The sequence below is a fragment of the Equus przewalskii genome, chromosome X (assembly GCF_037783145.1).
Source record: "Equus przewalskii isolate Varuska chromosome X, EquPr2, whole genome shotgun sequence".
Lineage (NCBI taxonomy): Eukaryota > Metazoa > Chordata > Mammalia > Perissodactyla > Equidae > Equus > Equus przewalskii.
In genome coordinates this window covers 19,274,230-19,300,285 of record NC_091863.1, presented here as the reverse complement: position 1 = coordinate 19,300,285, position 26,056 = coordinate 19,274,230, and the positions used below count along the sequence as shown (strand labels likewise).

The 26,056-nt window shown below is 43.7% G+C and overlaps 2 protein-coding genes across 9 annotated transcripts in view; one reads left to right on the top strand and one right to left on the bottom strand.

Annotated features, from left to right (window-relative positions):
* The window catches only part of PCYT1B (phosphate cytidylyltransferase 1B, choline), a 152,393-nt gene that overhangs the window by 117,870 nt on the left and 8,467 nt on the right, over window positions 1-26,056 (top strand). For 5 of the 7 annotated variants that reach the window (XM_070604964.1, XM_070604957.1, XM_070604959.1 and 2 more), the window contains one exon: window positions 2,593-6,554. The exons of the other annotated variants lie outside the window; for them this stretch is intronic. In XM_070604964.1, coding sequence (XP_070461065.1) covers window positions 2,593-2,805 — 213 coding nt within the window. In that variant the 3' untranslated portion in view covers window positions 2,806-6,554. Of the gene's footprint in view, window positions 1-2,592; window positions 6,555-26,056 lie in introns of those variants that run through there. 7 annotated transcript variants of the gene reach the window in all.
* The window catches only part of PDK3 (pyruvate dehydrogenase kinase 3), a 71,346-nt gene continuing 58,732 nt past the window's right edge, over window positions 13,443-26,056 (bottom strand). The window contains exon 12 of one of the 2 annotated variants that reach the window (XM_070604955.1): window positions 13,443-24,146. In XM_070604955.1, coding sequence (XP_070461056.1) covers window positions 24,116-24,146 — 31 coding nt within the window. In that variant the 3' untranslated portion in view covers window positions 13,443-24,115. The remainder of the gene's footprint in view (window positions 24,147-26,056) is intronic. The other variant, XM_070604956.1, reaches the window with a different exon arrangement.

Genomic DNA, 26,056 nt, shown 5'->3' with positions numbered 1-26,056 from the left:
GACGTTAAATTATTGTGGTAATTATTTCATGATATGTAAGTCAAATTATTATGCTGTACACCTTAAACTTACACAGTACTGTATGTCAATTATATGTCAATAAAACTGGAAAAAAATTTTTAAAGTTGGGAAGAAAAAATCTTTAGCAATCTGATATATAAAAAGGTATCTCACTTTATCATTTTGCATTTGTTTGATTTCTAGTGATGCTGAACATTTTTTATAGTCTTCTATAAGTCTGTGAATTGCCAGTACATGCCATATGCTCATTTTTCTATGAAGGTTTTTACCTTCCTTTTGATTTGTAAGCTCTGTTTATGTACTAAGATCCATAATTTGTAGTTAAATGTTGCAAAGATTTCCCCCTATTTTTCCTTTGCTTTTTACCTTATTTCATGGTGGGTTTTTTTGAGATACAGAAGTTTAAAATTTTTATGTAGCCAAACATCCTCTCTTCCTTTATGGTTTCTCTCTTTGCTTTTATGCTCACAGCCAAAGATATTTCTAAAACACAAATCTGATCATACTCATCCCTTAAAATCTTCCAGGGGCTCTTGGGGAAAAAATCTGGCCTCCTTCTGGTGCTTAGCCCCAGGCTCCTGTCACCCAATAGGCACTCAGGCTTCTAGTTCCGCCAAGGGATTGTACCGAATATCCTCTACTTGGAAAGAGAGCCCTCCACCAGCCCCACAGCCTCACTCTCCACCTCGACCCCTCTTCCCATGCATCACTGAAGCCCCAGCTTGGACATGACCACCTCCTGTACAGCAGCTGGTCCCCAGGGGGCTCAGTAGTTGTCTGTAAAATGAACTCAAACGACAAGCAAAGTCCAAAATGGCTAAGAGGAGAATTGGCTCTCAGGGCCGGTTTAGGATCAAAAGATTGGACCAAACTGCTAGGGTCTGAGGCTCAGCGATGAGCAATGGAGAGAAACAAGGGTAGAGAGCCCAGGCGGCATGGGCAGGGTGCTCAGAAGTGGGTGGAACTGAGTGTGTGGGGGCCGAACTGCAGGCAAAGAGCAGAAGGTCAAATCGTTGGCCGCACCAGGATGCCTGGGGCGCAGGGGCTCGGGGCCAGGACTGGGCTTTCCAGAAGGCTGAAGAACAGCATCAGGGAAGGGCTCAATTCTGAAAGCACTGGGCAACAGTCACCTGAGGTCCCAAACTGGGAAACCCATGTTACCACTCAAACCTTCTCCACCCCCATAGTCCCTCACACCAGCAAGTGGCATCACCAGCTTTCCAGTTTCACAGGCCAGAAACTGGAGTCACTAGATTCCTCTTCCTCTCACACCCCACATCCCATCTGTCAGCAAGTCCTGTTAGCGCTACCCTCAAAATGTAGCCAGACCCCACACTGCATGGTTCCGTTCAGATGACATTCTGGAAGAGGCAAAACTGTAGGGACAGAAAACGGATCTGTTGCCAGAGGCTGGGGGAGTGGGTGACTACAAAGGGTCCCGAGGGAATTGGGTGGGTGCTGGAACTCTCCTATACTTTGATCATGAGCAGACGGGTCGGTGGGGGAAGGGTCACACGACTAGGCATTTAGCCAAACTCACAGAACTGTGCACTCAAAGGGTGAGTTTTAAGTAAATTATACCTTAATAAAAACTATGGGAAAAATATACTGCGATTCCAACCAGTTCTCACCATCCTCACGGCCACCACCCTGGCCCAGAGCACCATCATCCTCTTGGATTCTTATCACAGTTGGCTCTTACCTGTTCACCTGGCTCCTGTTCCGCTGTAGTCTGTTCCCAGCACAGCGGCCAGAGTCGTCCTTTTAAAACAAAAGTCAGTTCGTCACTCTTGTGCTCAGAACTCCAGAGGTAAAGGAACTCTCCAGAGGTTTCTCTTCTCAGAGTAAAGCCCAAAGTTCTCACATGGCCACCAAGAGCCTACTCTGTCACTCCTCTGGTGACCTCCTCCTAATTGCCACCCCCAGGTGACTCTGCTCCAGCCACCACGGCCTCCTCACTCCTCCTCAGACGCACCGTGTGCTCCCTTCTTGGGGTTCTCTGTCTGGAATGCGCTTCCCCCTGATTTCCATTCACATGGTCCTTCCCTCGTCTCTTTCGGGGCTTCTCCATGAGGCCTTCCCTGGGCACCCTATTTACAACTGCAGCCCGGCTGCCCCCACACCCTTTGCTATCCTCTCTAGTTTTATTTTTCTCACAGACCATAGTTCCACATATTTTGTTCATTTTGTTCCTTGTGTGATTCCTCCTCACATCCATGAGGATAGGGCTTTTGGTTTTATTTCCTGCTACCCTTCCGGTACCTAGGACATTACCGTTTGCCTGGCAAATCACAGACAGGTAAATTTGTAGGTGGAGGGAAAGAAGGCAGGAAGGAAAGCGCCCTGAGAACCAGCAGCGATGGGAATCTTATGTGTCAGCATCTCACCGCCCTCGAATTTCACTCAGCTCCTCCCCAGAGACAGTCTTGGACAACGCGGACTGTGGTACGAGTCTGTGTCTGTGGGCACAGGTGTTTCAGGGTAGCGGCTCTCCTTCCTGCCTTTCCCCTTTGTTTTGCCGCCCCTCAGACGGCTCCCTTAACCGACGCCTTCTCTCAACTTTCTCTCTAGAAACAGATGTTCCAGGAGAGGAGTAGCCGGATGCTGCAGGCCTTGTCCCCGAAGCAGAGCCCCGTGAGCAGCCCTACCCGGAGCCGGTCCCCTTCCCGTTCCCCGTCGCCCACCTTCTCATGGCTCCCGATCAAAACCTCACCCCCCTCCTCACCCAAAGCAGCCTCAGCCTCCATCAGCAGCATGAGCGAGGGGGATGAGGATGAGAAGTAAAGGCTGCTGGCAGACGACAAGAGCTACACCACGCAGGCTAGGGAGGAGGGCGGGGACACTGGGGATGCCTGGGTGGTGTTTGCAGGGTAATAGTCACAGGAGCTGTAGCTCGGCAGGGAGACCCTGAGCTCTGCTAAGGGAAGGCCTTGGGACCAGCTCTCCCTCAGTCTCCACTCAGCCCAAGACTTGGGCTCTGCATGGAGGTTTCCAGCCGGACAACCTATACACACCTTAGCATCATCTAGAATCACTCTACTTTAACCTTGCTAAGGAAAGACGCAGAGCACCCCTGGGAGACTTGCACCAAGTGGGGTGTCTTCTGCCTTGGTCCTTACACCCACCCTTACCAAGTACACCACCTGTGGAAGCGGCTGTTCCTTCAACCTGCTACTTCTGGCTCGTAAGGGCCCTGCACGTCGCCTCCTGCCATCCCAGCTCTGCCAGAATAAAGTTGTTTCCAATAGAGGTGGCAAAGTGCTTCTGAAATAGTCGAGTTAAAGACAAATTTCAACTTTCTCAGTTTAGCCACTGAGACCTGATGTTGCAACGCATCAATTCTTTCCGGCTCCAGGAATGTGGCACCTAGATGAAGCCTTGCTTTAGGCCACATATACAAAAGGTCATCTAGTGTGAACCTTAACTTCTTCTTCAAAGGGCAATTTTGTCAAGGAGAACTCCACATAAGGCCTAATGTGCTCCTGGTTGTACTTTTTCATCATTGGTTTGACTTCATTGTTTTCTAGAAATTACCTTAATCTGTGGGAAATGCAACAAAGAAAAACATCCTATATATATATATATATATATATATATAAAAAAGAGGAGCCGCTTTGCTTTGGCTCCAAGTTTAGTAGATGGTAAATGTCTCTTGAAGCTTCTCCTTAAAGGATGCTTTTATGGAATGGCTTTTCCCATTTCTGACCAGTTAACAGTTTCATAGACCTCAAGTAACAGTTTGATGTACCAAACCACATAGTATACCAATAGGGGGTGCTACCTGCACGTGTCTGTTCTATGTATGCTCCAACGATGCCATCCAGGGTGTATACCATATGCAATATGAATATATATGGTGATGGCATTTTACGATCTCCTCCTCTCCCCTGCCCTCGCCCTAATACCCTGCTGAAATCCTTGGTCTACAGAACTACCTGGTTCCTTGCGACTTGGGCACTTTGTCAAAAGCTCATCCTGGATTCTTGTGGAAATGTCTCGTCCCAACCAGGAAATTGGCATGTTGTTCTCGTGGCCTCACAATAGTTTCGGGTGGAGGGAGGCTCTGGAGAGTTTCACAGAGCACTGTGGGAACCTCAGTCTGATCTCAGCATCTGAATGGTCTAGGCAGTATTGTAGTTATCCTCCGCCCTTGGTTTGATGAATGGGATGAAGACTCTAAGCATTCCTGCTGAGTTGTTTGAAGTTACTTCCCCTAATCGCAGGTCGGGAGAGAGCAGGTGATCAAGGTGCACAGCCACACTCTTGAGTAGGAGGCTTTGCCTGCTGTCCCAGTAAAGCCAGAGACAGAGCTGGGCCTGACTGAGCAGAGGTCCAAACCAGCAACTGTGGGCAGAGCTCAGCATCTTTTGTGACAGAAACACCCCTTTTCAGAGGCCTTGGGACCAGCCTTCTGGGTGACCAGTGGGGCAGCCAATGAAGGAAGGTGGCATGTCTTTCCCCTTTGTATTGGGGTTGAACTACCTCCCTGCCCACCTGGAGATGAGTAGTGTTTGTTGGGAAGCAAAACCATGAGGCTAAGCTGGCTTAGAACCCCGGTTGTTGCTGGCATTTTCTCCAGAACTCTGTCAGGCCCTCATGCGGGATAGAGAGCTGGTGGGAACATGGCATATGAGAGGAAAACTCCTTTTTATAGTCAAGGCCCAGAGCATTGCTCTGCAGAGAGAGGCAAAGGCCCCATTCTTCCATGGTATCCATTTGGTCTCTCTCTTTCATCACGCACCTAGGGCAAACTAGGCACATATACCTACCATTTCAGTTAGTGACATTTACAGCAGCAAAAGGAGGAGGAGACCAGTGGGCAAGGCAAGGTGGTGAGAACAAGGGAAGAGAAAAGGAAAAGAGAGGTGCCTGGAGAGAGGAAAGGAGGTTAACAAAAACCTGTGCTCTCAACCATTTCAAGACTCACTTTGCAGGGGAAACTCTTGGGAAGGCCTTTTATGCACTTACTCCATGGCCCAGGGCAGATAGATCCACTTTTACCTGAATCCTGCTCTGAGGCAAACAGCGTGGGGTTGATGTATCAGGCTGATTATAAGTTTGCAGGCCTTACACACCATACTGACAGGTGCCACTTATGTGACTCATCAGATTCAGTGCCATCATAGCTGCCAATTATGGGAAGTGACCAATGCCTGGGATATTCCAAGGATGGGCCAAAACAACCCACAAGTGGGTTCTAAACCCAGCCTACTTCCCCCTCCTGACCTCTAACAATACCCCCCACCCACCTAAGGCTACAAAACTACTGAGAGGAGTGGGGAGCATTCTACCACACAACCTTCTCGATGCTTCCTGGCTATCGATTTCTCCCAGCCCCTCCTCCCTCCTAGGAAGAGATGGTGACTCTTTGTGAGGGCCAGCCAGTCAACAGTAATGACCAAGGGTGAGGTAGGATCGGAGAGATGTAGAAAGTATGATGCAAGCTTGGAGAGGTAAGCAGAAATGACAGAAAGCCAGGAAAGACTTCTTTCTGCCCTAGAAAGAGACAGCCAGTAGGGTTGTGGAAGGGGGCAGGTTATGGAGATAGGCAAAACTAGGGCTGAAGGAGGGTGGGAGTGGGAGAGAAATTACTTTCCACTCCCTTTCAAAGTGTCCCTCACCCGCTAACAGGTGAAGAAGGCAGGCTGCCTTTCACAGACACCGGGGCTAGCAGGTCCCCATGCGGGATGTGGCTTCCCTGCCCCCAAGCTTCCCCATTTCAGCACTTCTCCATTAGCTGCCACATCCTCCTTCCGGGAGAACCTGAAATCACACATTCACCCTTCCACCAGCTAAAAGCACGGGGGAATTGTAACGTCATAGTCACATTGAATGGCCCGTTTCTGGCAAGCCAGCTCCCGTGTGCCAGGACCTTACAAAGGTAAAGGAAACTATCCTTAAGAGGAAGGATCCTGAGACTGAACTCTGCCTTCTGCCCTGCTCCCGGGGGAAGAGCCACAGCTGTGGGATTGCAAGCTCGCTCCACGCCTTAGGCTGCCGTTACTGTGAGTCCATCCTTTGAGGGAGGGCTAGGAAGAGTATCGATTTGTTTTCTCGCCATCTTCAGGACTGACTAGCACCCAGGCATACCCCGGGGAGACATGTGAGATGGCCTGACAGACTCAGCTGAATCAGATGAGCCTGCACGGAGCAGAGCTGTTCCTGTTCCACAGGCATCCATTCAGCACTGGTGTTGGCCATCAGGTTTTTTAAAAAAGAATAAGCTCATGAGGCATTTGCAACTTCTACTTCTCTCTAGACCTGAGTTTTTTTGTTGTGTCCCTGCAATGTGTCCCGGGACAAAGCCATAAGAAGAGCATACATACTTAAGACGATGCTGTATATACACAACAACAACTTGTCTGGGTTAAAGCACGACCCTGCGCCCAAGCATTTGCTCTGGTGCTGAATACCGCGAACCACCGGAATCAGCCCCCACCTATCCCGCCCCTTCCTGCTCCATACCCACTCCTGCTCCCAAACGGAATACGGCATTCTCAATTTGTTTATAAATAAAGGGATGCAGAGTTGCACTTTTGCTGGTTGTGTTTCTTAAAAGTGAGTTGCTGTGTGTTCTATTTATGAGCTCTAGCCCAATGTGGAAAAATAGAGGTGTAGCAGCTGTCCTCTCTCTGCCCAGCTGTGGCCCCAGCACTTCAGAAAGATGGAACTCTGTGCAGTGCAGCATGAGGCAAAATCTTGCCATTGCCAACGGGCCCGCGCTTGACTTAAAAGCTGGTTAGGAATAGACTCACCTGGAGGGGAGGTCACATACCGAGCCCAGTCAGGACCCTGAGTTGTAGGCTCCACCACTAACTTGCTTTGAGACCTTGGCCAAACCACTTCACTTCTCTGGCCTCAGTGTCTGCTTTTGTAAAATGCGGGGTTGGGGGTGGGGAGGTTGAAGGAAATGGTTTCTGAGGTCTCGGTTGCCTGTAAAGGTCTCTGAATTTATGAGGCAACTTGCATTGTCCCTAAGCTTCTCCAGCTAGGATGCTGTCACTGAGCGGCCATGAGAAAGGACTTACCTCTCACTGAGTTGCAAGCTGGAGAAGTACCCTCAGGCCCCTGGGGCCCCCCCGCAATGGACAGCATCGGTGGCCAGTTTCCCACCACAGCCTCTACAGGCTCTCGGCTTCCACCCACCTTTCTCATCTTGCCACCTGACTGGAATGCTTTTCACCTGCACCTAAACACTGGGGCGTGGCCATTTCGACCACTTTTCCCTCTTTGGGTAAAAGCTCCTTTGATCAGCTGGAAGCAGATAGATGGGGGTGGAGGCGCTAAATCAGGATCCCAAATGTCAACAATTAAGGCAGATGTCGATGTTCTGAGAATTTTGCTCGTGCCCTCCACTAGCCAAATTTAGGAGCCTCTATTAACTCCATCTGGCAAGGTTTAGCTCTTTGAAATGACAACAGTTCTAACATTAGCTTAGACTCTAGAAGAAATAAAGCCAGGCCTACAGTCAGCAAGGGAATTCATTTGAAAGCAGAATACCTATGATTCATAGACCATATTACTTGGTTTTGCCACCCAGATCAAACACATTCTTGACAGGTTGTATTTACAGTAATAGTTACAGGTTTTTTCTTGACTCCCATGATACCTCAGAAATGTTCTCAAGGGAAAAATAATCCATTCTAAGGCATAATAAAATTCATGTTTGAGAACGCTGATATTTGCCCCAAAGAGAATTAGCCTTTGTTAAGAAATAGAACCCTTGGGATAAAAAGGTACACTATAAAAATGTTTACACAGACACACACACACACAGTCCTCTTGGATTGAGAGTCCTCATTGGCTGTTGGAGTTGAATGTTTAAGTGACTTCTCCAGGTACTCAGCAGATGTTAGACAAAAAGACTCCCACAGAGATGCTTTTCAGACAAAGCATGACAGTTCATGAGCACCAAAATATACCCAGTGATCAAATTCTTTAAGAAACCATCAAGTAAAAACCAATGCGTAACCAGTAAAATCTGAAGATATCATTGACAGCGTAAATATCTGTAGGTGCTAACTGATTTTTATGTTAAGCCCTTCTGCACTGCCATGACTTATATTGTAGAAAAAACACCATATGAACTGAATCTCAGCTGCAGGTCACCTAACGTGAGAAACTTGAGTGGAAATGTTCAGAGTAGGGTTGACTTGTCTCCTATAAGCAATTTTTATTCTCCTTACCTTCATTGTCTTTCTCGGGGGTTGGAGAAACGAATTGATCTGCAAGATTACTGTATTCATAAAAGCACTTCTGATGCAGGGGTTAGACAACTAAAATGTTTGCTATGCAACCTTCCATTTTAAAAGAATTAATGAATCCATACCTGAAAGAGTTGGGTCCTTTACCCTCTCCGCAGGGACCTTTTCAACTTATTCTACTTGCAAATGAACTTGTCACTCTGAAATTTCCAAGTTCAAAGAAAACTTGTCATCTTCTGCCATGCATGTGGCAGGACCTGACTCATTACATAGCTTGAGGAGATAACCAGTCTTTCTTGTCTGGTAATCATTCCACTGGACAGATATTGACAAGATGCCATTTACTAGCCTGACCACAGATTGACATTAACACAACTGAGTCATTGATTCTTTTCCCATTTGTTTCTGTATCTGGTACCCAGGGATTAATGACAGATGAAAAAAGTTGAAGAGGTGTGTATTGGTTTCCTATTGCTGTAACAAACTTAGTGACTTACAACAACACAGGTTTATCATTTTAAGTTCAGAAGTCCAAAATGGGTCTTTCTGGGCTAAAATTAAGGTGCTGGCAGGGCTGCGTTCCTGTCTGGAGGCTCTAGAGGAGAATTCATTTTCTGGCGTTTTCCAGCTTCTAGAAGCTGCCTGCATTCCTTGGCTTATGGCCCCCTTCCATCTTTAAGGCCATCAATGGCCGGTCCAGTCTTTCTCACGTCACATCACTCCGACACGCCTTCTGCCTCTCTCCTCTACTTATAAGGACCCTTGTGATTTCTTTGGACCCACCTAGATAATCCTGGAAAACTCCTTATTTTGAGGTCATTAGCAACCTGAATTCCTTCTTACCATGTAATAGAACATATTCCCAGCTTCTGAGGATTAGGATGTGGACATTTTGGGGGGCAGGGCATTATTCTGTCTACCACGAGGTGACTGAAGACAGTGGTCATAAACCCTTGAACCTTTTTCCAGGTCCTGACAGAGTTGAGGAACAGTAACCCTCATGCAGATAGAGAGATTCACGTTCCTCTTTTTAACATTCCTACGTCTACTTTGATGAACCTGCTTAAATGTTTCTCTTGAGTCCTGACATCTGGAATAGGTATAATGGGAGATGTCTGACCCAAATGAACATGCTAATTGGTCCATGAGGAGAGGAAGTGTTGAGCCTCAACTCACAAGCATGCAGCCATGACTGGTAGAGAAGGAGGTTTAAGAGCTCCCTTCCCCTTGTTCTCCGTACATATCTTCCAATTCGTGCTTGGCTATACCAAGAAGACAAGAAGTGAAAGGGTAGCTAACCAAAGTCTTTGCTCATTGGACATGTTCCTGCTGAAACAAGCCCAGGAATAGTTTCTGGCTATCAGGCAGAATCTCGCTGTTTCCTGCCTAGTCTCCCCATTTTTTTTCTTTTTGTTTTTCTGGTCCTTGGATGTTGACCACAGCCAGTTTAAGCTGGGATTCACTTCCAGCCATCAGGTACTCCATAGTCCTTTCTAGAGTAACAGTTTCCTCTTGTGGCCTTTGATCTGCATTTTAACTTAAGGTCTACAGTACATTCCTGTCTGAAGCATTCAATAAACATTCAATAAACATCCCCAGTAAAACCAGGGATAAAAGATTAAAGAGGACACAATCCCTACCCCTCCCCACCAAGCCCCCAATTTCAGTTTGGTAGCTTGACTCTCAACTCTGGCCTCTCCTGACTAGCCCTACCTTTGACTTTACTGAGCTCTTGAGGAATAGTCCATGGTTCTGATTCTGCCAAATAAAATTTTACAAACTTACTACTTTCACATTATTTGACTAATCTCTTTGGGTTAGGGTGCTCTAACTTTCCCAGAGTTACTCAGAGTGGGAGAAAATAGGAAAAGTAGATTTGGAAAGTAGATTTTCTATTTGTTAGAAACCACTCTGAGACTGCTGAGTAGACGAGACTTGACGAGGTCACCCCTTCGCTGGGCCCGGGAACGGCAAGGCTCCGGGTGAGTTCACAAAGCCATGCGGTGTCAGCACACACTCTTTCCAGAAGGCCTCAAACAGGCACAAGGCCTTGCCTGGGATGGTTTCGACTCCGCTATATTGGACGGAGCTGTTTTATGGATGAGACGGTCGTTCAAGGTCTCACTCTAGATTCTTCGATTGCAGGTGGCTGACAGGCTCCCCTCACCTGAATAATGGGGCATTATTTGCCCTCAGAAATTGCTATTGTGTTACTAGTCGGAGCCCTAGGAAAAGAGCAGTTTTCATATAGGAAGCTCCGTTCCAATTATTGTGCTAAGGTGACAATGATTATCTCTAACTTTAGAAATAATTACACTATTATATGAAGCTGTTCCTAAGGAACTGTCAAAAGCTTCCGCATCCATCACTGTTGTTGAAATCATTAACATGTTTATTTTGTTTGAGGACTGGCAAATTCTGTTTGGACAAGAATGCCAGAGAACAATGGAGCATTAGCTTAGCTTAGAGTTTCTTGCACAGAAGGAAACAACAAGGCTGCTTAGTTGCTCCAAATCCAAACCGACAAGGCCTTTTCTCTCTTTTAAGTATTTGCCAATTACCCGTTAAACAGAACATCGATAAAATTGCAAGGGCCCCAGGCCTGCTCTGCGCCAGGGAGACAGGACTCGCTGCTGCCAGAATTCTAGCTGCTCTCAAAGGCTGGTCTGTAGTTCGGACTTTACTGGTGGTTTTCAACCCTGTCACACGTTAGAATCTCCTAGGGAACTCTTAAAAAAATACTTCTCAGAGACCGTCTGATGAAATGGATCTGAAGTGGGGCCCAGGACTCAGAGTTTCTGACGTTGCCAGGTAGAGAGACCCTCTGGGCCATAGTTAATACTTCAACTCAGAGAACAAAGTGAGTCTCTGAGAGAATTGGATTCAAAGAGGTTGATGATCAATGCCTTTAACAGCAAAGATGAGAATTAATCTGCCATGCAGCTATGACAGGAAAGGGTCTAAATATCATTTTGTTATTTTCTTATTCAAAGAGAAACTATTATGTTGATGAAAGTGTCATCAATGGGCAGAGGGCAAAGGATCCATTTTAAGACCAACATTTAGAAATGACAAGGGTACTGTTAAGCACCCAGCCCAATGACTGGTGAAACGGGTGCTCAATGTTAATAAAAAAAAATTTAGGGGCTGGCCCGGTGGCATAGTGGTTAAGTTCATATGCTCCACTTCAGCAGCCCGGGGTTCATGGGTTCAGATCCCAGGCGCAGACCTACACATTGCTCATCAAGCTGTGCTGTGGCAGCGTCCCACATACAAAATAGAGGAAGACTGGCAAGATGTTAGTTCAGCAACAATCTTCCTCAAGCAAAAAAAGGAAGATTGGCAACACATGTTAGCTCAGGGCCAAACTTCCTCACCAAAAAAAAAAAAAAAAAAAAAAATTCAACAGTGTGTAATGCCTGTATATAGCTGCACTGTCCAGTATGGTAGCCACTAGCTATAGGTGGCTATTTAAATTTAAACTAATACAAATTAAAAATTCAGTTCCTCACTTGAGCTGGCCACATTTTAAGTGTTCAGGTGGCTGCTGGCAACCATATCAGACAGCACAGACAGAGAACATTCCCATCATCAGAGTTCTAGCAGTGAGCGGTGATCCACAGAAACCCGTCCCAGAGGCAAGCCCTCCTACGTGCGGCCTTATGAATTATTCATGTGATCAAAGAGTACATCTATGTGATATTAGGAAGTGAACATCTGCAAATATCAGCAGATAATCATTTGCAAGCATGCATTGTTAAGTCATTGGAAAGAATTTTGAAATGAAGGGCAAGGAAGTAAAAACATACACTAAAGCGCAATGCTCTGCAGCAGCTGCACGAAACCACAGACTCTTGAGTTGGAGGGTCTCTTTGTGAGTCTAAACCATACTTTATGGATTTCAAAACAGGGCAGGAGTGGCTGCTACAAGGATGTTATTCCCCAGTCATGAATGGTGTGTTAGCACAGTGGCTGACTTTTGATAAAATACAGACGGATAATTTTAAAATTCTAACTAAAGCCACTGTCACTTTCAAGAGTCACTGGTTTTGTGTTCTTGGCACAAAATGTATCACAACATGAAAGCAGTTGATCAGCAATTGCTTCCCATTTTAGGTTTTAAAGAGTGCCAGAAAACACCAGACCTGGAAAGAACCTTGGAACCATGCAGTCCAGCTCCGTAATCTAGAGACGACGAAACTAAGGCGCAGTGAACAGCTAGCTGGTAGCAGACCCAAGGCAAACGCGCTGACTTCCTGACATTAACACTCCTCAAGAATCATTCAAACCCATGTTTCTTGCCTCAACATTTCAAGTTTTGCTTTTTAGGGATAAATACACAAGACAGCAGTTATGTGGCTCTCAAATTAAAAAATGACACCCGTTCCCTATTGAATGTTTAGTAAAAGGAGGACACATTGGTAAATAACATGAAGGCTACACCTCCTAGTTATCCAGGAAGTACATAATTGCAGCCAAATGTCTTTGGAGGCCCTGGATTCTGGTGTCGGCCTGCTTCAGTTCCTCAGAAGAGACCATGGACCCAATAGCCCTTTCAATGAAAATGTCAACTTGTTTATCGTCTGCATATTCCAGATGGCAGCAGTTCACAACTTACACTTTTTAAAGAATTCCCCTGGGGTATTTGTTAAGATATAGATTCCTAGGCCTCCACCCCAGAGAATCTCAATCACCAGAACCGAAGCAGAGCCCAGGAATCTGCACTTAACCAGCATTTCAGGTAATTCCGGTGTAGGTGGTCCATGACCAGGCAAGCCCAATTCGCCCAGGACAGTCCTGGCTTACACATGTTCATATGGTTTACAGCATAATTATTAAGTTCTCTTTCTCACTGTCAAAAGTGTCCTGGCTTGGACAATATATGGTCCGCTTTCCGTGATTCATAGATTATATTTTGAAAAATACTGCTATAATAGTTTACTATTAAGCAGCTCCTTTATTTTGCCAATAGGACGCCCCCCCAAAAAGGTGAGCTCAATGTTTCCTGCTATAGAGAATCCAAATAACCTATTTTTCCTTCAACCGATGATAAGAATTTAAGTAAATATCGCGGTCCATTCTCAGCATCTTGCAAAGACGCTTGGTGCTGCTCACATATTGAATTTCAGAAACCAAGTGAGTAGAAGGCGAAGCTTACAGGTGGGAGGGCTGAGCCTACAGACCAGAGCTCAGGAAAAGACCACACTGACGCACAGCGAAATCACCACGACCATTTTATTGTTCGATGATTGTGGTACAGAATTGTCTGCGTGACCCAGGGCTAGTTTGGCTATGACGAGCACAGATGGCTCCGCAACTTATGAGGAACATTATCTGAGCCACACACTTCTCTGGTCATGTTTTTCCAACAATCACAAGAACTACTTTTTCCCACAGAACATGGAGTGATAAATTACCTTAAACCAAAGTCATCCTTCATTCATGACAGCATGTACCAGCCAGGCCACAGAACACGCAGGGGCTGGCTTCATTCTATGAACCACAAGGCAGCTCGTGAACACTGAACACGTGTGTACATTTATCGCTGTAACTAAGCTGACAGATGCATAAAGTGAGGCAGGTAAGATTTGGACTTATAGGTACAAACACTGTAACGAACTTTTATTTCATATATAAGTCAATATTCTTCTCTTGTCAATTCGGCTACAGTTCCCAGTTTAGACACTGCTTTTATGAGTTAAGGAGTTATGATGAAAAATCAGCCAAGCAAGTCACTTTACATTTAAACACAGTATTAGATCTGTTCACAATGGTCTATTTCACTCTGCATTGACTTTTCTCATTTGGTTCAAGCATTTCTTCAGCATCCACAACTTGTCTTCTAAAACTGGGGAGTATTTAAGTTGCAAGCACTTGTGTACTTTTGTGAGGATGAGAACTTAAAGCAACAGATGGTGTGACGTGTACATACACCTGAAGCAGCAATTACAACCCCAAATGACTTGAACACCAGGGACCGCTGCCGAGATTAGGTTAGCCAGAACGCTAAACGGTATGTTCCAGTCCTTGAAAGCGCGCGTCATGGCGCCCAGGACAGACTCAAGCACAAACCAGGTTTTTAATCCGAGTGTGGCATTCAGTTCTAGTGCAGTGTAGCATAAGAAGAGAGAAGAATTGTAATGATGAATGTAACAGAAACAAAAGAGGCAATATAACTCCATTCCTCCAACATTGAATAAAGTCAACTTAAATTTTTTAAATACTCAATAATTTCTATTTTCTGGGTAACCTTGCCTTGGCCGTCCACTCAGAGTCAAGATACATTTAGTTTGGTCTAGTGTAAAAGAGAACTTTAAGTATATGAGCAATTTATTGGTCAAATTCACAAGCTGGCTCTAACAGGAATTTTTTAAGTGAAAAGCAAGATACCAAAGGACTTGATGTGATGCTTTCCCGGGAAGAGTTACACAGGCAGCTAGAGAACAAGGGAGCAGCTACGGGACCTCGGCCATCCCCTGCTGGTTTACGCTTTATGCTGGTTCTGCCAGCAGGTGAGCACTGCCGCCTGACAGCGCTCGGCAAGCGAGGCTGCGAAGCCTGGGAATCAGCCCGGCCCCTCTCCACCGGCAGGTGGTCTCCAGCGCTCTGATCCCCGCAGTCGCAGGGTGAGCTGTAATGATTCTCAAACGTTTGTTCAAATTAAGCATGTGGGACAGAACCTCAGCAGTCTCTTAGATAAGGCACAAGCCAGCTCTTAATGTAAATACAGTGCCTTTTAAAATACTGACCGAGGTTTCCCGTGGTTATAAAGGAATGCAATTTATAAGAAAGGGGTGCCATATTATAAACAACATGACATTTTATACTCATCCTGTTTTCGCAAACTCCTCTTGCCACACTACATTTCGCATGGCTAAATGGCGAATGCCTTTGACTTCCAATCAGATTTAACTTTTGTAAGTGCCTTTTTAATGCCTACTATCTATGAAGAGCCAAGACAGAGTTAGAACTGAGTGTGAAGATGTTTTATTTTCTCTCAAAAAGAATCTCAAGGTAAGAATATTTTAAAACATTAAGCAGTTCTGTTAGTAATATGCATTCCGTTCTAAGTTTGCCATTTTCAACCAATTTGGAAGGCAAAGATGAACTAAAGGGCCAGTCCTAAGTGCCAGAGTGAGGCATTACTTTTTTAAGATTGGCCCTGAGCTAACATCTGTTGCCAATCACTTTTTTCCTCCTCCTTCTTCTTTTCCCCAAAGCCTCCCAGTACATGGTTGTATACTCTAGTTGTGGGTCCTTCTGGTTGTGTTATGTGGGACACCGCCTCAGCATGGCCTGATGAGTGGTGCCAAACTGACGAAATCCTGGGTCACCAAAGCAGAGAGCTCGAACTTAACCACTCGGCGATGGGGTCAGCCCCATTTCTTTCCTTTCTAACTGTAGGACAAACATATTGCTTTGAGTACATAGGATGTTTGACATTTGTGCTGTTTTGGCCCATGTGCAAAAGTTATGCACATAATTCAAATTAGCAGGCCACTTTGAGGTTGACAAAAGTAAGAAGTATTTACGAGAATGTTCTTTTAAGTGAAATTTTATTATCCCCAAAGGATTCAATTCCAATGAAAACAGAATCCTCACTGAAAAACCAAGAAGTAAAATTATCAAACAAAATCAAATTGCAGGGTTTTTCTATGAAAATCTCAGATCAGCGTGATAAAAAGATCTTTGTAGATCTACTGAAAAAAAAGGACATTTGAGTGTCATTTATCATGAAAAGGCCTAAAGCACATAGAATCTGAGTGGTGATAAGGCGAGGTTCAAGCTTCCTGGGTAATCTCGTGTTCCTGAGATGACAATACTTTTGAAACTGTAGCTCTAGGAATATAGACAAGAACTGCCAAATCTGAACACACCATGACACAGTTCCAGAGATTTCCATGGAGATTCTTATCAAAGGCTATTCCCTGAGACATGCAAGGGCAGTGAAATGGAATTCTCTGAGTACAAAAAAAAAAAATCACACATAAAATCAATTTGATCTCTTTACTTCTCCCTTTAAAGAAACTTCTAAACTAAAAAGATTTATCATTATAGTCTAAACTCTCATATTTTACCTTCCGAAAAAAATTTCGTTTATTGAGAGGCCAGGCACGGTGGGATGCTTTCACATACGGTCACTCTCCCTCATGTACATTCTCTCTCCTAATACTTCTCTTAAAAAGATCACCTTTTTAAAGTTACAGAAACAAAAATATAGTTTTTATGCTTGAAACAAACTTAGTGGAATCCTAAAATAATTAGTCACACTTTAAAGAACGCACATGTAATTCTTTACTTTTTGAAACTACCACATGAAAAAGTTACGCAAACTTAATGGAATCCTAAAGTGATTAGAACTTTTAAAGAATACAATTGCAACTCAGTACTTCTGGAAAATATAATGTGAAAAGCAAATCCAAAATATCTATGTAAATTAAAGCTCAAGCCACGGTATTCAAAATTAAAATGATTTACACAATCCACTATACTTTGTGTTTTTTAGTAATTAACCTTCCTGAGGCTGATTTCGTTCTCCTTAGTGTTTGCTTAACTAAAGTGCTTAATAAAATTTCTACAGAATATATTACCCTCTCCATAGATGAGTATTATTTTGAACTACTATCTGACAAAAATCTAACTACACTTAATTATGCTTGATTAATCCAAATGTCACTGAGAGATTTATAGAACAGAGGAATATTTTTCAGGTTAAGTTCACACTCCTCACTGTAAGCTTCCTGGATCCGGTATTACCACAAATCTACTCCCCGGCTCTCCAACATTTAAAAAATCCCACAAAAAATAGTCCCGATAATCCAAACTGAACCATAGGACTCCAGACATCATCTCTGTTCCTTATCATTTTCAAGAGACATGCAGATTCCATCCAAGACTGAAGTCACCACTTCAAATTGGGAGGCGTGCTGCACTGCAGAGTCGACGACACAGGAGGGAGAAGGATGCAGGGACGGGAAGTCAAACGCTGGTACAGATTTATCAAACACCGCGAGGATATCCACATGAGATAAGGGGTGGGCTTGCTTGTCATGCAGGCCTGTAACTGAACCAGATGTTCGTTTGGAGACTTTCAGGAGTGAGGTCCTAAGGTGCGACCAGCCAAGTGGGTGTCAAGAACTGAAGTGTCCACTGTGGCTCCGCTGTCGAACGGGGCTGCTGCAGAGTCACCCGTGTTACAACACAAGTAGCAGCCCGGGTGCCAGGCGCACTGACCCTATCTCTGGGATTATGGGCAATTCATGTCCCTGTTTTAGAGACAGACAGCAAGGCAGAAACAGCTAACACCAACCCACAGACTTGAGAGGGGAGCCTTCTCAGGCAATCCTTTCCTCTAGTCCAAAACCAGTTTGGAAATGTTAAAGAGGGTGTCTCCTCCTGACAAGCAGCTATCTGACTCCAGCAGCATCATTCCAGATGCTCTAAGCAGGAAGCTTTTATTTAAATAATGATTTCTGAATCCTAAAAAGACCTATCTGGAACCTGCTGCAATTGCACTTTCGTTAGGAGGAAACAGCAGCTCACACCATCCAATGAAATGTGAGTGCAACAGCTGCACCCTCCCACCTGACCATGGTCCCCTGTTGCTCAGCAAGGCGATGAAATACAACAGGTTCAGTCCACTCTGTCTACCCAAAGCCACAGGCTGAGGCCCTCGGCAGGGTCCCTGCAGAGCCACGCGCAGAGCCAGGCACGGAAGACGGACTCTCTAAATTCAGATGAGTAGATACAAAGGTGAAGAGAACTCAGGAATCACCCACCCTTCCTCATGTAAGGAACAGATCTGTCCACGATGAAAACCACATTTACAGGGTCTGGTGCCACCCATAAAGCACTCCCTGCATCCCCCTGCCTGGCTTTATTTTTCTCCATACAACTTACCTCCCAACTGTACTAGAAACTTTCCTTGTTCTGTGTCTCATCTATCTCCCCTTCTAGAACGTGAGCTTCGTGAGGCAGGGACTTCCACCTGCTTTGATCACGGCCACGTGCCCAGCACTTGGTCGAGTTTCTAGCACACCGTAGACACTAGCAGTTGCTTAAATGGAGGAATGAACATGACCTTCCTTCACATGACTCCTCTGTCTACCACTTTCACTTCATTCGTCCCTTACATGTGCGCACGTATTCAATTCTCCATTTCACACGAGGACAGAACCAGGTCAAAGACCGTTAGGGGAAGGCACTGCATGGGGGAGAGTTTGGTACATCACGCAAGGCTGTCCCTCATGCTCCTGATCATTCTGCTGGGCTCTGAGGGTGAGGAAAGCTTGCCTAGTGGAATCTGCTGGCCCCCGAGGAAAGGAGGCTTCAGTCTTACAAAGAGGCCAAATAAAGCCCACGACCCATGATCCACCTAGAAATGCACTTTCAAAACACTAACTCTTGTGCTTCTATACTAGGCACCAGACCTACAAACTATCTCAATGCAGGTTCATGCATAACAAGAGGAATCCTGATGAGGACCTAACTCCTTTCTATTGCTTAATGAACCAAAGTTTAAAATGGGTTGAATTGAAGAGACAGGTAAGAAAACCTGTGTCACAGTAAAGCTCTCCTGAGGGTCACCATCCTCAGTGGGGCAGCTCGACTAGCAACCTGTTAATAAAAAATAGTTTATACTTCACTTGATAACTGATTATGCTAGTTTGAAATATTCTATCATATTTAATTAAGTAATAAGTAATTGTCAACGGCTGATAACTTCTTAAGTTCGTTAAAATATCATGCGTGCCCTATTTTCAAACCAGAAGGTACGGATGTCTCTAATCAATGGCGTAGGAACCTGAGTTAAAAGTTACCTTTCCACAAAGAACAATAAACAAGAATCCTGTATTGATTAAGTTATTAGTGGTTCTTTCCTGCTAGCGATATTGGTTCCTTCTGTTTACTAACATATAGATTATGATTATGAAGGACATTATCTTCAAAGTCAATGTTTAAGCATCTGGACCACTGAGAAAGATGGCAGAATAAATGCATGTTTAAATAAGTGCTCCTGCCCCTTCAGTACACACATCCCCAAAACTGAACAGTAGCTGTCATAATGACTAATAAAAGCCACCACCCATACCAAGGACTCCAGGGAAGGTGTCTGACAGATACGACAAAGCTGAGGACTAATCAACAGAGGATTCTCGCATTTGCCAAGAAGGCCACAGTTGCTAGGCAGTTCACAAGAAGGTTCCAAAGGACTCTAGCAGTCATTTCTTAACTTGGAGAAACAAGGACTGGCGGCAGTCAGGAGAAGCTGAGGGCACAGTGCGTGCGCACGTTTCCAGAAACAAACCCAGGAGGGGAGGTTGAGATCTCAGGTGCACCATTTGTGTGCAGAGGAGAAAAAGAGTAACTTAGGAACCAATCACACAGACGCTGATGACATATAACCCAGCACAGCGGAAGTAGGAACCCACCACACTCCTGCTAGGGCGCTGCCTTGTAGAAATGGGGAAACTCAAGGGGAATCCCTCCCCCTCAGTGGGACCCAGCCACCCCAGGGCAGAGGATTCAATAGTGTCCATGGAAGACGCTCAGAGACAACATGTCCCAAGGAGGCTTTGCTTCACTCCTTATTCCCCCGTCTCCAGATAGCAGAATGGAAAACAAAAACAGCCTCCACCTTTACAACCCATCCATGTCTAGCCTTACAGTTCAAGTACTAAGGTCATCAATCAAATGCTTCTCATTTGAAAAAGGAGTCGTCAAGGGGGATTTATCCACACTCTTCTTGGGCAGAGAGAACGGGTCCCATGCAAAGGCAAATAAGAAGCAGAAACAGCCATCACGGTACTTGTGCAATAAAAAAGCAAAACGACGTAGAAGAAAAAGAATGGAAGAAACAAAAGACAGATAAATACACTCTGGAAACAGAACAATTTCAGGAACCAGGAAAATCATAGACAACACAGTTCAGCCTTCCAAGAAACAAAATAAGGAACCAAAGAGGACAACACGACGAGAGAAAAAGCTGGCAGAGCTGAGGAAAGAAAGAGATAGAAAAGAAACTATAACATAAGTGAAAGCCACATTGCCAGCATCCAGGCCTAAAATCAACACGACAGAACACCAAGTCAGTGAAATGGGAGGATAAGCCCTGAGAGAGAAATCACACAGCAGGAAGACAGACAAGGAGACCACAGTGATCGAAGGAAAGATAAATGTGAAGGACAGATTAGAGAGAGCTGTACAGGGACAAACTGTCGAAGAAGAGAACAAATAAAGCAATAAGAAATGCAGCAAGGTCCGAATGTCAACACCTAATGTCACTGTATACCAGAAAAAGCCAACAGACAACTGTCAACTCAGATATACTCGAATGAAGCTCTTTATCAAGGATCAGCAGGAAATCACAAGTACCCAGGGCAAACAAGCAGGTCATCTACAAGAGGGGAAGAAAAATCTGTCTGGACGCAGCCCTCAGCTTCACCAGACACTAGAAAACAATGAAGTGATGTCTCCAAAGAATCAAGGGAAAAAGGATGTGATCCAAGAATCTGATAGCCAGCCAAGTTACCGTTTATAAGGAATGGCAATAGAAATACATCTGTAAATATGCATGAAAATCCAACTGAAGCTGTAATCCAGTCCACCAAAAGATAAAAGCATCAACTCTCACAAGTGGAGTCTTTGTATGAAAGGGCTGGCAGTGAGCGCCGAGTTCATTCAAACACAGAATTAAGTCTAAATAACTCTAGTAATTATCCCAGCTTTACACTTTAAGTTGCCTGTCTTTCTAGGTAAAAGCTGCCAAATCCATTCGATTGTCTCCTCTAACTATGCCAAAATGAAAACACACAAAAGAAAACCTCTCCTGAATGGAATTCTCCTGCAGTGTAGAAAAATTTTGGTTTACCCTTGAGGGTTAATATACCCAAGAAATTCCTCAAAAGAGATAATGCTAATTACCTGGCGCATCGTTGAGAGCACAGGCCTAGAAACAAAAACTACTCACTTTGGTTCTTCCATTCACTTACCATGCCACCTTGGCAAACCACTCAACTGCTTTGGAACTCATATGAAAACCCAAGATAATGCGTGCATGGTCCACCTCATGACACTGTAAGGATCGAATGGGATGCTGTATGTGAAAGTTCTCTGGAATCTATAAGCAAGGCTGTAAAACCATGTCACTTGATTGGATGGAAAGAACCCACTATGTGAAGGAGCCAAAATCAGATATTCGGAGACAAAGAAAGGATCAGACGGCTCCTGTGGATCCATCTCTACTTCCTTCCTTTCATTTCTCTACATTTTAAAGTCATCTCTTAGCCCTATAAAAAGGAAATTCAGTACTTCAACAGCTCCTGACCTGAATTATTTTTAATTTGGAAAGCAAGAAAGTTTAAGCACTTAGAAAGATTTTGCCCACCACCCAAGGTAAATGTCTGTCAATTTCCATTCATTGATTCAACTAGTATGTATTACATATTAGTTGTATTCACCTACTATGTGCCAAGCACTATTTCAAATAGTAGATACTGTTCCCAAATACTTGAAATCAAGTAAATGAGAGAGAAAGAGAGGAATTGGGTGAACTAAACGGATTTAGCTGAAAAAGGGCCAGTGTCTATTTATATTACAACTTATATGTAGAAATTTGACCATTTGCTTAGAGAGAAAACCCAGCAAACAGCCAGAGGGATATACCTAAGTTCAGAGAATCATGGAGAGGTGACAAAAAGGATAAATGAATCCCTGGGGCCACTAAACTACGAGAATGCAAGATGTTCCTGAAACTCTTCTGATGGCTGCTTTGGGAGCAAAGTTAAATTCTTAATGTAGAAAACAAACACAGGAGAGATGAGACTGTACTGGAGTCAGGTGGATATGAGTAAGCCAGAAAGCATATTAGTAGAGGACTACCAATTAAGTCATTGAAACACTGAAAGAAATCTTTACTTTTGAAAAAGACCTGTAAAGGAAGGAATACGATAGATTTTTCCAAGCCATCTTTTCCATCTTTAATCTTTATATGGAGCTTATTGTGAAGGCATAACCATCAATGGGCGTTGCTCAACCACACAGTAAAACAATGCCAGAACAAGGCAGGAGAGAACACTCCTGAATCTGTTGCCTCCTTCCCCCTACAGTGTATCACCTTGGAAAGTGCAAAGGGCTGTGGTTGGAAATGGAGGCCTAGTAAGATACCAAGGTACTATCTAACGTTTATAAGGAAGCTGGGGTCTTTAAATGTAAAGGGCTGTTATTTTTACATCTTTCACACCACAAGGAAATAACCATATGGAATAGCCCCATCCCCAAGACACAGACTCAGTCCTCAAAAACCAGGCCTCCAAATGGACCATCTTGTCACCCGTATCTTGGAAGTACATCGGTCTTTCTTTCACCTGACTGATTATATGAGTTCCCTGATGAGATCCTTCTAAGGGTGGAAGAGATGAGATCTTCCTAAAGATGAAGGGAACGACCATGAGCTGGTTACGTAATAAAATGAAAGAATGAGATTGAGTGGAACTAAGAAAACAAAGCTGCCATCAACTCACGTGTAGCTGGTCAGAGCACCACTCCTCCCAGGGAAAAATCCCCACTGTGACAGCAGTGGGGACAACTTCATTAATACTGTTGTATGACTAATGGAGGACTACTTTACAAGTCTCAAGTCACAACTTTTAAATCAGCGGACTCTATACTTGAAAATTGGATGGAAACATTTATACAGACGTTGAAAGGGGCTGAAGTCAAAGTATATATGAAAAATTATAGTGAAGAGAAACACACCCTGTAGAGCTGTAAAAATGCGGGTTTTAATCTGGACTCTCAGATAGCTTCCATTTCTAAGGGTAAATATAACACGGTTCCTCTTTCCTCACCCCAAGTCCTCTGCCAATTCCAACTTTGAGCAAAAAAGAAAAGGACTGTGAAAATCAGATCAACAATTCCAAAACTGGCTAAAATTCATGAAAATGAAAATTATGAAGACCTAGGCATTTATCAAAATAAACTAGAAAGAATTTTTCCCTTTAATATTCTATTTTACAACTAGTAAAGTGCATCACACAGGGATTTCCAATTCTTTAGAAAACTACAAAGAAACATAACAACAAAGGTACAGTAACATTTTTACATAAGCATAAAAACTCCATTTCCCACTCTTTACAAACCTGATAATGACCAGAAGGTAGTTTTTCACTTAAGATCTTTGAAACCAAGCAGTTAAGTGAAAAATTCCAAGACAACTTTTGGAACGCTTTAATCGGCAGAATGAAAGTGTACAAACTAATTTTAAAATAAAATCAATGCATCAAAGAGTAAGATCTAACGCGAAAGCACCCACACCTCACAATGAGAGTACGATCGGATGGAAGAAGGCAAAAGTCTAAATCAGAGAGTAAAGAGGGATGCATATGGGACAGGAAGGGCCCTGGGACTGAATTATCAACATACGCTGAGCTGATGTCTTCAACTTCCCGATTCCCCAGGCCTTAGTCGGTGGTTTAGGACAAACATGGTATTTGGTCACAAAGAGCAACAGTAGAGATCTGCTGTGTCTGGAATGAGGAGGGAGCTTAGAATCCTGGGGAGGTTGTAGACACTCGATTCTATGATGATGAGGAGAGAGGTATGAGTACACGAGAGCGCTAACGAGGCTCTGTGCTCTCTCACAACAGGCGCCAACCAAATCACAGCAACATACTATGAAAAATGACTCAAGTTACTACTTTAGTGGAAGATCTCGAGTAGCTACAGGAAGGTTTCTGTGGAAGAGGTCCAGTTTGTGTGGAGAAAATGCACTTTCAAGCACTGGAATGACTATGGTGCCACGCTCAGAGTTGGTGGAGGAAAGGAGTTCTCTTTTGTTGACTTGTGGAAGACAATCTTTCTTCAGAGAGAGGATTGAAGCATTCAGTTCTCTAGAAAGTTCTATTAGTCTTGATCTTGTCCCTACAAAGAAAATAACGGGAATATCCAGAATGAGTTTATGAGTACAACCTTCTCTATTTTAACCAAGACTAACTCAGAGCATTTAGTTATAGTGATAATTCAAAAACTCTTGCTTTATTTCTCAATTATTTTCTATGGTTACCTCAGAAAAAGACTTACCATTTAATTACTTATATCTACTTTAAAATAGTTCTTTACTCTCAGTTAAAAATCTGATTAGAAATGAGGAATGACTGCTAATGGGCGCGAGGTTTCTTTTTGGGGTGGTGAAAATGTTCTAAAATTAAATAGTAGTGAGGGTCACACAACTCTGTGAATATTATAAAAACCACTGAATTGTATACTTTCAAAGGGTGAATTTTATGGTATGTGAATTATCTCTCAATAAAGCTTATTAAAAACCTGATGCGAGAATAAATTTTCTTAGAATTTCTCATTCACCTAATGAATTTGCCATACCTACTAAATACTTCCCCAAGATCACCACCCATTAGTCTATTTGTATAATTTAACAATTTCAATCATCAGGCTAACCACTTTAGGATTTTAAAGAGTGCTTTCAGCTAAAATGTGTTTGTCTAATAATAATATTACAAATTAAGACATACTTTAATTAGTATACAACCTGCTAAACTATTTGGAGTTTTAAAATTGCCTTTAAAATAATATTCAATTAAAGCCATCTTTTTATAATCTGAATGGACTTTATTATTTACAAAGACCGCTTCTGTACTACCTAAATAATTCCTCCTGTCAAAGCAACAGTTTGAATTAATTGGTCACATTGATGCCCAACATGCTACTTACATACAGGCTGAAAATGCAATCAAGGGAAATTGATCCAGGTGTTTCAAGCTGATTCAGCTTAATCTTGGCTAAGGATGGCTGTGTGCGAGTGCACGTGTGCACACATGCATGCACGCACACCCATGTATACATTTGCACTCACATGCACACACCAAACTCCTGTAAATTTCATTGTTTGAGATGACTGACCAGTCCAGCAATATTGCACAGAGGTCCATCACAACATTTCCATAGAAAAAAATAAACATCAGTATAGCTACCCTTTATACCATTCATCAGAAAAGAACAATGCCCCTATAATGGTACCAAGTTTCAAAGCTATATAAACTATATTGCATAGCAATAGCTTTCTGTTATATTATGTTAAGAATCAAGGTTTTCAGGGTAAGGAGAAATACACACAATTAAAATATATTAGGGAGAAACATTGCAATGTTAAAATTGAATAAAAAATATCAATATGAACTTACGATTTAAAGAAAAAGATATATATATTTTATAGCTGTGTCCAGAAAAGGGACCTAGAAAAAGTACGATGTGCACTCTCAACTCCTAGATTAGGGTCTCTAATACCCATTAAAAGTAGACAGGACTCCTTGAGGAAAATGGCTGATTCTAGGATGGAGGCAGGGAAGTTATAAGATGAACCTAGGACATCATCTTGGGCCAGAAAGCAAGGAAGCTTTCAAAGATTAATGGGATTTTATCAATGGAACACAGAGGATCCAGCCTGAAATAGCTCCCATTGGCCAAAGGCATGCCAATTTAAGCATCAAAAAGATGGCAGCTACATGCAGTAACATGGATGAACCTGACAGAAAGCCAGACACAAAAAGAGAACACACTATACATTCCTTTTAAGTTCAAGAAGTGATAGAGGGGCTGGCCCGGTGGCATAGTGGTCAAGTTCGCACGCTCCGCTTCAGCGGCTCAGGGTTTGCCAGTTCAGATCCTGGGCATGGACCTAGCACTGCTCATCAGGCCATGCTGTGGTGGTGTCCCACATAGAAGAACTAGAATGACCTACAACTAGGATATATAACTATGTACTGGGGCTTGGGGGAGAAAAAAAAAGGAGAGGAAGATTGGCAACAGATGTTAGC